Here is a 15,640-nt window from a genome sequence, read left to right as displayed (position 1 = left end):
AATGAAATTAAATTTTCATAAGGCACCAATTTTTCAACTCACCACCTCACATTTGTCCATTTCAAAATCTCTTATTTGTGTCTTCAATATTTCAGTCTTATTGACGCTATACTCCACAATAGTACACATTGTAGCACCTGCTGTGCCATACATCTGCTCATATTCCTCAATTGACGCGAACATTTGTGGAACCCATAGTCGCAATGTGTTTTGTCTTAAAAATTAAGGTTTATTTAAAATTAAAAAACATATAAAGATACAATTATTTACCTTACCCAACTAAAACAGCGAAATTCATGAGATAAACACGTAGCGAAAGGCCAAGGTAGGGTTTCCTAAGTAGTGGACGCAATTGTTCCCAACCCTGCCGAAGCCCAACTTTGGGCTTCTCATCATTCTTAGGAATTTTGTTGATGGCGTTAGTTTGCTGCTCTTTTGGTATTGATTCTTCAATTGCATATACGCTGACATTTGGTATATAAGTTTTTTCTGAAGTACTTAGTTCGTTAATAAGTTCTTTGATCTGCAAAATTATTGAAAACAATTGTCACCATCCATAATAAGATAAAGATAATACTAAGGGATCTTTAACCTATACAAGTTTCCTATGGATTGGCAGTTTGGATAAAGATGAGGGTTTTGTAGATTATATTACTGTTACAACTTTGTTTGAAAACGATAGAAGGAATCGGATGTCAAATAACCAAGTAAAAAGCTACTTCGGCGATATTTACAAGTATAAATAAGGGATAATAAAAATAATTTTTGTCCGACATGCTATCAATAAAATATTCAAATTGTCAGAAGTGGGATTGTTGAATAAATTCCTAAGATTGCAAATATAACTTGGACATGGCAAAGTTAAGTGAATTAAGCATCCAGCAACTGAAAAAGGAGTTGGAGAACCGTGGATTGAATACAACCGGCAATAAGATCGAACTTCAAGCACGGCTACGAGACGCTATGGAGTCGGAAGGAATTAATGTGGACGATGATGTCTTTCATCCTGATGGGGAAGAGACAACAACAAAAATTGAAGAGAAAAACGAAATATCGCAAACAGTTACGAGCACAGACTTGAACACGATGTTGGCTGCAATATCTGCTCAACCATCGACAGTGTCTTCTCAACTGGCAGAACAGAAGACATATATGACATCTCAGTTGGCTGAACAGTTCAAAGGACAAGAGGCTTGCATATCCTCGCGCAGGAGATAAGGGTATCATCGAAGCTGGAGGCACAAGATACAAAAATTTTACAACTCGAGGACAAAATCGATGCCGAGATTGAAACATTGAGAGGTCGTATACAGGAGCTGCAACTAAATCGCCCAGCTGTTTCAGCAAGCAATCCGAAGGTAAAAACTCCATCTTTTGACGGCTCTGTCCCTTTCCAGGTCTTTAAGCTACAGTTTGAGAAGACCGCAGCAGTGAAAAACTGGAATGCTGAAGATAAAGTTGCAGCTCTATTCGTAGCATTGACGGGGCCAGCAGCCGAAATCCTACGGACGATTCCCGAAGGAGAGCGGAACAACTATGAAGCATTGATGGCCGCTGTAGAACGACGTTACGCAAGCGAACACAGGAAACAAATCTACCAAATAGAATTGCAAAACCGCTGCCAAAAATCTAACGAGACTTTGCAGGAGTTTGCTTCGGACATTGAAAGATTGGCTCATCTTGCAAATGCGGACGCACCCGTGGAATACACTGAAAGGGCAAAGATTCAGAGCTTTATAAACGGCATACGGGACGTCGAAACGAAGAGAGCCAAATACGCGAACTCAAAGCAAACATTTGCTGAAACGATATCCCATGCATTGACTCAGGAAACGGCGTCACTATTGAATAAACCAGCACACAAAGCCCATCGTGTGGAAGTAGAAAGGCCAGAGTGGGTAGACACAATTTTGAAAGCAATGAAGGGATCACAACAGAAAAATGCGGGAGTTATGAAATGTTTCAAGTGCAGCAACCCAGGTCACATTGCACGTCATTGCAACACCGGTCCTAATATTTCCAACAATGTGGGTGGCCGTAAACGCAGAGCTGGCGGAGATGAGCTAATCTCCAAGTCCACTCAATGGTTAAACTAAAGATATTCAGCCGCAAGGGGCGACAGCTGGCTCCCTCAATTGAATGCCCCATAGTCTCTATCTCGCAAATTGGAAGAAGGTCGAGCAATCTTACTGTCGGAGGACATGTGGATGGAAAGGAACGTTTAGTGACTGTAGATACGGGTGCATCTCATTCCATCATTCGAGCGGATTGAGTCAACAAGAATATAAGACCATTGCATGGAGCAAGATTGCGTACAGCCACTGGAGAAGACACCACGGTTCTAGTAGAAGTAGCATGTGAAGTGGCAATTGGGAACGTCATGGTAGTGCACAATTTTATAGTGGCAGAGATCGTTGATGAAATCATAACTGGAGTGGACTTCTTAATCGACCAAGGCATCAAGATCGATATGCAAAGCAAGACGATGAGATACAAGGAAATGGATGTGCCACTTAATTTGGGCTACGAGAGAGGCTACAGCAATAAACGAGTGCTGGTGGAAGAGGGTCAGCAAATACCAACAAAATCAGAAGCAGTCATCTGGGCAAAGGTTGATGGAGATTTTGGGACAAACAAATTGTGGGTTGCCGAAGCAGCAAACAAATCAATACCGAACATACTTATAGGGAAAACGCTGGCTATGACAAAACAAGGTGGACGTATTCCGGTAAGAGAACTCAATGAGTTCAAGTCACCACTCAAACTGACAAAAGGAGCTATATTGGGAAGATGCCAAGAGGCTGAAGTAGTTATTAACTAACAGCTCCAGGAACACGTTTCAACTAGCAATACTGGTCTTTCAAATGACATCACGGCATGAACGGAGGGGCTAGATCAAGATTATCAGAGTAAGGCAAAGCAACTGCTCCTAAAGTACGCAAACATATTTGACCAGGATGGTTTCAAACCAGGCCGCACCAATTGACACTGGAGACGCGAGGCCGATACGTCAAGCTCCTCGTAGTGTTCCACTGGCGAAGCGGGAAATTCTGAGTCAAATCGTACAAGAAATGAGCGACAGCGACGTAATCGAACCATCAGCTAGTCCATGGAGCTCACCGGTGGTACTTGTGAAGAAGAAGGATGGGAAAATGAGGATTTCCGTGGACTACCGCAAGTTTAACGACGTTACGAAAAAGGATAGCTACCCATTGCCAAGAATTGACGATACTCTGGACTCGCTCTGTGGTACGAAACGGTTTCCCACACTGGACTTGAAAAGCGGCTACTGGCAAGTTGAGGTGAATGGGGAAGATAAAGAGAAAACAGCCTTCAGTGTCGGTGATGGTCTTTTGCAATTTACAGTGATGCCTTTTGGACTTTGTAATGCACCAGCTACTTTTGAGAGACTCATGGACCAGGTACTGAAAGGACTACATTGGAAAACATGCTTGGTGTATCTGGACGACATCATCGTATTGGGCAAGAACTTTGATGAACATCTTAAGAACTTGGAGGATGTTTTCCAGAGAATGGCTGGCGCTGGTCTGAAACTAAGTCCCAAAAAGTGTTGGCTGTTTAAAAAGGAAGTATATTATTTGGATCACAAGGTAACGACAGAAGGTATCTGTACAGCGAATGAAAAGATAAAGGCAGTAAAGGGTTGGCCAAGACCATAGAACTTGCATGAATTAAGAAGTTTCCTTGGGCTGTGCACATATTACCGCCGATTTGTACCAAACTTTTCCAGCGTAGCCCATAGTGGCTTTCCAAACATTGAAGGAGTGTTTGTGCTCTGCCCCAATGTTGGCATATCCGATTCCAGGAGCTACATTTATTCTAGATACAGATGCGAGTGGATATGCTATAGGAGGCGTTTTATAACAACTGGTCGATGGACAGGAGAAGGTAGTTGCATGTTACAGCCGTTCGATTGGAAAACCAGAGAGGAACTATTCCGTTACACGGAGAGAGCTGTTGGCATTGGTAGAGTACATTAAACATTTTCACAAATACCTCCACGGCCAGCGATTCCTCGTCAGGACAGATCACGCAGCCTTGAAATGGCTTCTGCAGTTCCGTAATCCGGAAGGATAATTGGCACGGTGGATCGAGCGACTACAAAGCTATGACTTCTCCATTGAGCATCGAAAAGGTAGTATCCATGGAAATGCTGATGCAATGTCACGAAGACCATGTAGTTTGGAATGCAAGCACTGTTCAAAGGTCGAGGCTAAAGAAGACATTATAGATGTCCGGCTAATGACTATAATATGTACGGATGAATGGGCCAAGGGACAACTAAGGAAGTGTCAGCTAGAAGATACTGATCTGTCACATGTTATGCAAGGGCTCGAGCGAAACGAAAGACCAAATAGAGAGGAGATGTCAGCAGAGAGTCCCATTGCGAAGTCATATTGGGCACAGTGGAACAGTTTAGAATTGATATCCGGTTGCTTGCATCGAGTATGGGAGAGTGAGGATGGTCAATGCAAAGAGAAACTGATAGTTGTTCCCAGAAAGAGGATTCCTGACGTGCTCAGCGAGCTGCATAATGGTCCAAGCGGAGGTCATCTTGGAATCACGAAGACGCTCGAGAAGATTAAACAGAGATTCTATTGGGTGGGTTGCCATCAGTCGGTCACTGAGTGGATTGCGAACTGCGAGGTTTGCAGCAGAGCGAAAGGGCCCAAAACCCGAAGTCATGGCCAGATGAAGGAATATAACTCAGGTGCGCCATTTGAAAGGATCGCTATGGATGTCGCAGGTCCATTTCCTACTAGCAACTGCGGAAAAAAATACGTACTGGTGGTTATGGATTATTTCAGCAAATGGCTAGAGGTATACCCAATCCCAAATCAAGAAGCGGAAACAGTAGCAGAAGTGTTTATAAAGAATTGGGTTGCAAGGTATGGTGTACCAATAAAGTTACATTCTGACCAAGGCAGGAATTTCGAATCAGCTGGGTTCCAGGAAATGTGTAAATCATTGGGCATTCGAAAAACATGGACAACTACATTGCATCCTCAGTCCGATGGTATGGTGGAACGATTCAATAGAACATTGGAGGAGCACTTAAAGAAAGTAGTAGACAAGTTCCATAAAGAGTGGGATACCCGCATACCATTAGCCTTGATTCTTACCGATTAGCAGTGCATGAGACAACGGGCCAAACCCCTGAAAAAGTAATTTTTGGCAATGACCTTCGACTGCCAGCTGATTTGAAGTTTGGGATAGATGCCGATGCGGAGAGAAATGTCAAGAAATCCACTGGTGTTTTGGAAGAATAGCTGAGAGAAATACATGATCTGATAAGGCAACGCACAAAGATTATGAGTGACAAGATGAAAGCCAGATACGATAAAGCAATTAATTCGGAAGGTTTTCAGGAAGGAGGTTTGGTGCTGTTATACAACCCACACCGGAAAATGGGTTTGTCCCCGAAATTGCAGTGTAATTTGGAAGGCCCATACAAAGTTGTAAAACGGATCAAAGATGTAGTTTACCGCATACAAACCATTGGTAAACCACGAACCAAAATGAAAGTGGTTCATCTGGAAAGGCTGGCGGCGTTTAGAACAGGAAGTTTGTCTGATCGGGACGAATGTTAGTGACACTAACGGCCCGATTCTTAGCGTTACCGGTAAAATAGTACCCAGAACATTATGTAACCGAAAATCGTTACCAGTTGTTTTATTCGCGATTCTGGCCAAAGTGGTAACACTGTCACCACCGAAAAACTCACCAGTGTCTGTGGTGAAATTTAAAGTTGGTTTTCTTCGCTTTACCCATGGCGGAACGATAGAAGGTGGCAGCATGGGACAGCCGAATATAAACATTTTTATTTAATTTGATACATCAACTTCCGGCGCAGTACGATTTTGACATTTGTCCATCAAATTTACAAAAACGAAGTACATGGAATTTTTATTTATGTTTGTAGGTATGTCACCATGCTGCCACCGTGTATGGTTCCGCCATGGCTTTACCGAAAATGTGTCACTCGTAGATACGATGTTAACGAATAAACGGGACGATGTGTATATACATATGTGAATACATGCATACGTTTTTACATAGCTATATTGTAATATATACTGTGAAAGTACATGGAAACAAATATGTATAGCAAGAGGCAACACTTTTTTTACTATTATGTTTACTTATTTGCGCTCATAGTTCTTTATTTTTCAGTATTGCTTTTTTCTAAACAACAGCTTTTGTGTGGATACATCGATGTTACCACCTATTTTAGTGGATAAACAATTATCCGGCTACTTTCGTGGGCAGAATACCAAAAGGGTACAAAAGTTACCACATGAAGAAAGTTGCCGTGGTGAAGAAAGTTGTTACCACATTAGAGTCAGGCTGTAAGTGATACTCACATCACTAATCTGATACTAAGTAAATAAAGCCACAACAACAATAAAGCAAGCAGTCACTTGTATCTACATAAACGAATCAATCATTATGTCTACACATATGTACGTACACGCAGCGGAGAGGAACGCATAAACACATATCTTATCTGAGATGCTCACAAAAGTAGGCAATCATTTGTGCAAGTATCACTCACATTTACACGCGCATATGAGAAGCTATAACGTATAACGTGCATCTGTAGTTATAGCTGTTAATTTTATAGCTGGTAACTAAGTTAAATGCTAGAAATGCCTAGAAGTATGCTAACGAGGAAATCACATAGTATAAAAGGAGGTAAATCTGAGAATCAGTAATTAGCTTGATTTAAACACGCTATCTTTGAGGGGTAGAAGTATTATTGTGAAGTACTTTAATAAAGGCCATTTTGCATTATTGAACAGTGGAGTTATTTATTCAACAGTTTAGTGATTCGAACGTTAGTAGAAGGTTGCAAATAAGAGGAAGTTCAGTAAATTCGTTACAATATAAACAATGCACAGTATTGCATTTCATGTGGTATTCACTGAAATGAGTAAAATAAAGAATATTGTGGTAGGATGTACATATTTTAGCGCAAATTTGTACAAATAAGTGTTCTTTCTTAAAAGAACAAATTTCCTTTAACTATTTTGATGCATTCCCTTTAATTTAACAAGTGGAAACTCTTAAGAAATGGCAGAGAAATCTCCCTCTCACTTACATTCATAATACCTACTTTTCTCCCATAACCGGTTTCCTCTTTTTCGAACATTGTTCAGAATAGGAGGAAAGGGAGAAGTGAAAAAACACACAAGGAATTTTTTTTTAGAATACGAGGAATGGGAGAAGGGAAAACAATCGCACGGAATTTTTTTTTAGAATTAGGCTGAATAATTTGTGGTGCCGAATAAAATTGTGGTGTGACATCCGCACAGCTATGTATTTGGTGAAGAATGTAGAGAAAAGGTAATTAAAATTAAGGGAAATTAATGCAACCATTTTATACTGCAACGCACCTATATCTAGACAATGCGTTCACCCCAGAGCGGCACAAATAGGACGACACCAGTGAGCTGCTATTATTCAACCTTTTAGGGTATTAGTGGACTAACCAAAAAATGAGTATTAGTGCGTACACAAACAAAGAATATCAAGCACTTATATCCACTAAAACACATTTACATAGTGATGCTTCGTAAAATGAATAACCGCTCATAAGCCACGAAGCAGTTCAGTACTCAATTGTCTTATTGAGCAAGAAAGTCAACTGTGTTATACGAAAACACTAATTGGAATAAGTAAGACTAATAGTGCAATAAAATGAATATAGTCATATCAGTCTTCTGACGCTAGCAACACAACGATGTACACGAAACTAAACAGAATACAGTGCTAAAGAAAACCCGATAATAAACGAAGTATACACTGTATTACACACGAAACCAACGTGCTACTGAGTTAAAGCGACTATGATTTCAGCTTATACTCAACAATGTCATATATGTATGGGACATATGTGTTGCGGGGCATTCGTATGTATTTTCTATTTTAAGTGCTAGTCACTCATAGTATTTTTCTGTACTTGACTTTTAGACGCACTTGACATTTAGACAGAATTTTTTGGCTCATGACTAAGTGCACTAATTTTATTAGTACGACGACACCTCTACTCTTAATCTGGTCGTCTTCACAGATGGCCACAAACTGAAAAGCAATGGGGGCAGTTATATTTTCTCGGAAGATCTTTCACTCTCCTTAAGTATAAGGTTGCATCGTTTTCACACGGAATTAACATCAACATTTAAAGTTGTTCCGGTTTAGTCGTACCACGAAACCAGTAATCGAATTCTCGAGTCGAATCGAGTGTCAATCGAAGAAAGTAATACTTAAGAAGGGGATTCCTTTTCAAACAATTTTTACGTTGTTAGCGAAGCTCAAAATTTTGTAGCGACGGTTTTTGGATGCCCCCCATAAATTCACAAACACATTTTTCCAGAAAACATTAGTCAGAACCCTTTTTCAGAAAGACAAAATTTAGAAGTCTAATTTCAAAAGTCAAATTTCAGAAATCGAATTTCAGAAGTCAAATTGCAGAAGTCAACTTTCAGAAGTCAAAATTCAGAAATTTAATTGAGCCATGTCCGTCCGTCCGTTAACACGATAACTTGACTAAATATTGAAATAACTTCACCAAAAGTGGTACACGAGCTTATCTGGATCCAGAATATATTGGTATTGAAAATGATCGAAATCGGATCATAACCACGCTCACTTTTTATATATATAACATTTTGGAAAACACAAAAAATATGATTATTTAGTAAATAATACGCCTAGAATGTTGAAATTTGACACGTGGACTGATATTGAGACTCTTGATAAAAATTTAAAAAAAAAATCAATTTTACAAATATTATTAATCTTAAATCAAAACTCGTTAAACCTATCGTAACAAAATTCGGTAAAGAGGTTGCCTTTACTATAGGGAAGGCTTTGAAGAAAAATTAGCGAAATCGGTTAAGGACCACACCCACTTTTTATACCTTTCATGAAAATGAAATGGTATATTAATTTCGTCACGAAACCGAAAATTGTAAGTCCTTAAAGGAAAATAGATAGACCCACCATTAAGTATACCGAAATAATCAGGTTGAAGAGCTGAGTTGTTTTAGCCATGTCCGTCTGTCCGTCTGTCTGTTTGTATGCAAACTAGTCCCTCAATTTTTGAGATATCTTGATAAAATTTGGTGAGCAGGTGTATTTGGGTGTCCGATTAGACATTTGTCGGAACCGACCGGATCGGACCAGTATAGCATATATCCTCCATACAACCGATTTTTCAGAAAAAGAGGATTTTTGTAATATCTTACCCAATTTAACAGATTGAAGCTTCAAACTTTACCATATACTTTCGTATATTGAACATATTGTTGCCTGAAAAAATTTATGAGATCGGTCGTATATATAGTATATATCCCCCACAACCGATTGTTCAGATAAGGAACTTTTCGTAATTACTGCCCTATTTTAAGAGCTAGAGGCTTCAAATTTCAGCGAATGCTTACGTATATAGCATATATTGTTGTCTGAAAAAATCATAAAGATCGGTGGTATATATAGTATATATATATATATTTTCGCAAATTTTAGCCCCATTTTAACAGCTAGAAGCTTCAAATTTCACCGAATATTTACTTATATAGCATATATTGTTGTCTGAAAAAATCATAGAGATCGGTTGTATATATAGTATATATCTCATACAACCGATTGTTCAGATAAGAAACTTTTCGCAATTTCTACCCCATTTTAACAGCTATAAGCTTCAAATTTCACCGATTGCTTACGTATATAGCATATATTGTTGTCTGAAAAAATCATAGAGATCGGTTTTATATATAGTATATATCTCATACAACCGATTGTTCAGATAAGAAACTTTTCGCAATTTCTACCCCATTTTAACAGCTAGAAGCTTCAAATTTCACCAACTGCTTACGTGTATAGCATATATTGATGTCTGAAAAAATCATTGAGATCGGTGATATACATAGTATATATCTCATACAACAGATTGTTCAGATAAGAAACTTTGCGCAATTTCTATCCCGTTTTAACAGTTAGAAGCTTCAAATTTCACAAAATGCTTTCGTATATAACATATATTGTTGTCTGAAAAAATCATAGAGATCGGTGGTATATATATTATATACTTCATATAAACTGTCATATTGACCCCTTTTTTACGGCTAGAAGCTTCAAGATTCATCAAATTTCATCAAATAGTTACGTTTACGTCATATATTTTTGAAATACGTGATTCGTAGCCATAGTTTTTACATGCAGACCACAAAAAACGTGAAGCTTTGCATCCTCACACAGATTACCTACCTATTTTTATACCTTTCATGAAAATGAAATGGTATATTAATTTCGTCACGAAACCGAAAATTGTAAGTCCTTAAAGGAAAATAGATAGACCCACCATTAAGTATACCGAAATAATCAGGTTGAAGAGCTGAGTTGTTTTAGCCATGTCCGTCTGTCCGTCTGTCCGTCTGTCTGTTTGTATGCAAACTAGTCCCTCAATTTTTGAGATATCTTGATAAAATTTGGTGAGCAGGTGTATTTGGGTGTCCGATTAGACATTTGTCGGAACCGACCGGATCGGACCACTATAGTATATATCCTCCATACAACCGATTTTTCAGAAAAAGAGGATTTTTGTAATATCTTACCCAATTTAACAGATTGAAGCTTCAAACTTCACCATATACTTTCGTATATTGAACATATTGTTGCCTGAAAAAATTTATGAGATCGGTCGTATATATAGTATATATCCCCCACAACCGATTGTTCAGATAAGGAACTTTTCGTAATTACTGCCCTATTTTAAGAGCTAGAGGCTTCAAATTTCAGCGAATGCTTACGTATATAGCATATATTGTTGTCTGAAAAAATCATAAAATCGGTGGTATATATAGTATATATATGGTGGTATATATAGTATATATATATAGTATATATATATATATTTTCGCAAATTTTAGCCCCATTTTAACAGCTAGAAGCTTCAAATTTCACCGAATATTTACTTATATAGCATATATTGTTGTCTGAAAAAATCATAGAGATCGGTTGTATATATAGTATATATCTCATACAACCGATTGTTCAGATAAGAAACTTTTCGCAATTTCTACCCAATTTTAACAGCTATAAGCTTCAAATTTCACCAATTGCTTACGTATATAGCATATATTGTTGTCTGAAAAAATCATAGAGATCGGTTGTATATATAGTATATATCTCATACAACCGATTGTTCAGATAAGAAACTTTTCGCAATTTCTACCCCATTTTAACAGCTATAAGCTTCAAATTTCACTGATTGCTTACATATATAGCATATATTGTTGTCTGAAAAAATCATAGAGATCGGTTCTATATATAGTATATATCTCATACAACCGATTGTTCAGATAAGAAACTTTTCGCAATTTCTACCCCATTTTAACAGCTAGAAGCTTCAAATTTCACCAACTGCTTACGTGTATAGCATATATTGATGTCTGAAAAAATCATTGAGATCGGTGATATACATAGTATATATCTCATACAACCGATTGTTCAGATAAGAAACTTTGCGCAATTTCTGCCCCGTTTTAACAGTTAGAAGCTTCAAATTTCACAAAATGCTTTCGTATATAGCATATATTGTTGTCTGAAAAAATCATAGAGATCGGTGGTATATATATTATATACTTCATATAAACTGTCATATTGACCCCTTTTTTACGGCTAGAAGCTTCAAGATTCATCAAATTTCATCAAATAGTTACGTTTACGTCATATATTTTTGAAATACGTGATTCGTAGCCATAGTTTTTACATGCAGACCACAAAAAACGTGAAGCTTTGCATCCTCACACAGATTACCTACCTATTTTTTATTTTATATTTATCTTAAAAATCGTTTAGATATGTTCAAATTTCACCAAATGCTTACGTGTATAGCATATATTGTTGTCTGAGAAAATCATAGATACCGGTGGTATATATAGTATATATCCCATACAACCGATTGTTCAGATAAGAAACTTTGCGCAATTTCTTCCCCATTTTAACAGTTATAAGCTTCAAATTTCACCGATTGCTTACGTATATAGTATGTATTGTTGTGTCAAAAAATCATAGAGATCGGTGATATATATAATATATATATGATGGTATATATAGTATATATATATAGTATATATATTTTTTTTTACGATTTCGGCCCCATTTTAACAGCTAGAAGCTTCAAATTTCACCAACTGCTTACGTGTATAGCATATATTGATGTCTGAAAAAATCATTGAGATCGGTGGTACACATAGTATATATCTCATACAACCGATTGTTCAGATAAGAAACTTTGCGCAATTTCTGCCCCGTTTTAACAGTTAGAAGCTTCAAATTTCAAAAAATGCTTACGTATATAGCATATATTGTTGTCTGAAAAAATCATAGAGATCGGTCGTATATATATTATATACTTCATATAAACTGTCATTTTGACCCCTTTTTTACGGCTAGAATCTTCAAAATTCATCAAATTTCATCAAATAGTTACGTTTTCGTCATATATTTTTGAAATACGTGATTCGTAGTCATAGTTTTTACACGCAGACCACAAAAAACCTGAAACTTTGCATCCTCACACAAAGTACCTACCTGTTTTTTATTTTATATTTATCTTAAAAATCTTTAAGGTATGTAGATCTGTTCACTATATATTTCTTATCTTATACATCCGATTATTCGGAGATTACGAACGGGATAAGATTATTGTTCAGCCCCATTCATGAAAGGTATGAAGTCTTCGGCACAGCCGAAGACAGTCCCGTTCTTACTTGTTTATTTTATATTTATCTTAAAAATCGTTTAGATATGTTCAAATTTCACCAAATGCTTACGTGTATAGCATATATTGTTGTCTGAGAAAATCATAGATACCGGTGGTATATATAGTATATATCCCATACAACCGGTTGTTCAGATAAGAAACTTTGCGCAATTTCTTCCCCATTTTAACAGTTATAAGCTTCAAATTTCACCGATTGCTTACGTATATAGTATGTATTGTTGTGTCAAAAAATCATAGAGATCGGTGATATATATAATATATATATGATGGTATATATAGTATATATATATAGTATATATATATTTTTTTTACGATTTCGGCCCCATTTTAACAGCTAGAAGCTTCCAATTTCACCAACTGCTTACGTGTATAGCATATATTGATGTCTGAAAAAATCATTGAGATCGGTGGTACACATAGTATATATCTCATACAACCGATTGTTCAGATAAGAAACTTTGCGCAATTTCTGCCCCGTTTTAACAGTTAGAAGCTTCAAATTTTACAAAATGCTTACGTATATAGCATATATTGTTGTCTGAAAAAATCATAGAGATCGGTCGTATATATATTATATACTTCATATAAACTGTCATTTTGACCCCTTTTTTACGGCTAGAATCTTCAAAATTCATCAAATTTCATCAAATAGTTACGTTTTCGTCATATATTTTTGAAATACGTGATTCGTAGTCATAGTTTTTACACGCAGACCACAAAAAACCTGAAACTTTGCATCCTCACAAAGTACCTACCTGTTTTTTATTTTATATTTATCTTAAAAATCGTTAAGGTATGTAGATCTGTTCACTATATATTTCTTATCTTATACATCCGATTATTGTTCAGCCCCATTCATGAAAGGTATGAAGTCTTCGGCACAGCCGAAGACAGTCCCGTTCTTACTTGTTTATAAAAGATTTTGAAAAGGGTCGGGACGAATAAAATAAGCTATAACTTTGCAAAACCGAGCTTTATATCAATGGTATTTCATTTCCCAAGTGGATTTATAACAATAAATAGGAAAATCTTCAAATTAAAAAAAAACAAGTAAGGAAGGCTAAGTTCGGGTGTAACCGAACATAACATACTCAGTTGAGAGCTATGGAGACAAAATAAGGAAAATCAATCTGGGGTAACCCTGGAATGTGGTTGTATAACATGTGTATCAAATGAAAGGTATTAACGAGTATTTTAAGAGAGAGTAGGCCATAGTTCTATGGATGAACGCCATTTAGGGATATCGCCATAAAGGTAGACCAGGGCTGACTCTAGAATTTGTTTGTACGATATGGGTATCAAATGAAAGGTGTTACTGAGCATTTTAAGAGGGAGTGGGCCTTAGGTCTATCGGTGGACGCCTTTTCGAGATGTCCCCATTAAGGTGGACCAGGGGTGATTTTATAATGTGTTTGTACGATATGGGTATCAAATGAAAGCTGTTAATGAGTATTTTGAAAAGGAGTGATCCTTAGTTCCATAGGTGGACGCCGTTTCGAGATATCGCCATAAAGGTGGACCAGGGGTGTCTGTACGATATGTGCATCAAACGAAAGGTGTTACTGAGCATTTTAAGAGGGACTGGGCATTAGGTCTATAGGTGGACGCCCTTTCGAGATATCGCCATTAGGGTGGGCCAGGGGTGACTCTAGAATGTTTGTACGATATGGGTATCAAACGAAAGGTGTTACTGAGCATTTTAAGAGGGAGTGGGCATTAGGTCTATAGGTGGACGCCTTTTCGAGATATCGCCATTAGGGTGGGCCAGGGGTGACTCTAGAATGTGTTTGTACGATATGGGTATCAAATGAAAGGTGGTAATGAGTATTTTAAAAGGGAGTAATCCTTAGTTCTATAGGTGGACGCCTTTTCGAGATATCGCCATAAAGCTGGACCAAGGGTGACTCTAGAATGTTTGTACGGTATGGGTATCAAACGAAAGGTGTTACTGAGCATTTTAAGAGGGAGTGGGCATTAGGTCTATAGGTGGACGCCTTTTCGAGATATCGCCATTAGGGTGGGCCAGGGTGACTCTAGAATGTGTTTGTACGATATGGGTATCAAATGAAAGGTTGTAATGAGTATTTTAAAAGGGAGTAATCCTTAGTTCTATAGGTGGACGCCTTTTCGAGATATCGCCATTAGGGTGGGCCAGGTGTGACTCTAGAATGTTTGTACGATATGGGTATCAAACGAAAGGTGTTACTGAGCATTTTAAGAGGGAGTGGGCATTAGGTCTATAGGTGGACGCCTTTTCGAGATATCGCCATTAGGGTGGGACAGGGGTGACTCTAGAATGTTTGTACGATATGGGTATCAAACGAAAGGTGTTACTGAGCATTTTAAGAGGGAGTTGACATTAGGTCTATAGGTGGACGCCTTTTCGAGATATCGCCATTAGGGTGGGCCAGGGGTGACTCTAGAATGTTTGTACGATATGGGTATCAAACGAAAGGTGTTACTGAGCATTTTAAGAGGGAGTGGACATTAGGTCTATAGGTGGACGCCTTTTCGAGATATCGCCATTAGGGTGGGCCAGGGTGACTCTAGAATGTGTTTGTACGATATGGGTATCAAATGAAAGGTGGTAATGAGTATTTTAAAAGGGAGTAATCCTTAGTTCTATAGGTGGACGCCTTTTCGAAATATCGCCATTAGGGTGGGCCAGGTGTGACTCTAGAATGTTTGTACGATATGGGTATCAAACGAAAGCTGTTACTGAGCATTTTAAGGGGGAGTGGGCATTAGGTCTATAGGTGGACGCCTTTTCGAGATATCGCCATTAGGGTGGGCCAGGGGTGACTCTAGAATGTTTGTACGATATGG

General features: G+C 37.9%; 1 protein-coding gene across 4 annotated transcripts in view; it reads right to left on the bottom strand.

The window, feature by feature from the left end:
* LOC137250480 (synaptic vesicle glycoprotein 2B) overlaps positions 1-15,640 on the bottom strand; it is a 79,700-nt gene that overhangs the window by 17,288 nt on the left and 46,772 nt on the right. For all 4 annotated transcript variants that reach the window (XM_067783363.1, XM_067783362.1, XM_067783366.1 and 1 more), the window contains 2 exons: positions 276-523; positions 43-214 (listed from right to left, as the gene is read on the bottom strand). In XM_067783363.1, the coding sequence (XP_067639464.1) occupies positions 43-214; positions 276-523 (420 nt within the window). The remainder of the gene's footprint in view (positions 1-42; positions 215-275; positions 524-15,640) is intronic.

This window comes from Eurosta solidaginis, chromosome 4, assembly GCF_040869045.1.
Source record: "Eurosta solidaginis isolate ZX-2024a chromosome 4, ASM4086904v1, whole genome shotgun sequence".
In the NCBI taxonomy this organism is placed as follows: domain Eukaryota; kingdom Metazoa; phylum Arthropoda; class Insecta; order Diptera; family Tephritidae; genus Eurosta; species Eurosta solidaginis.
Note: the sequence above shows the minus strand (reverse complement) of the source record. Positions and strands in the feature narration are given on the sequence as shown.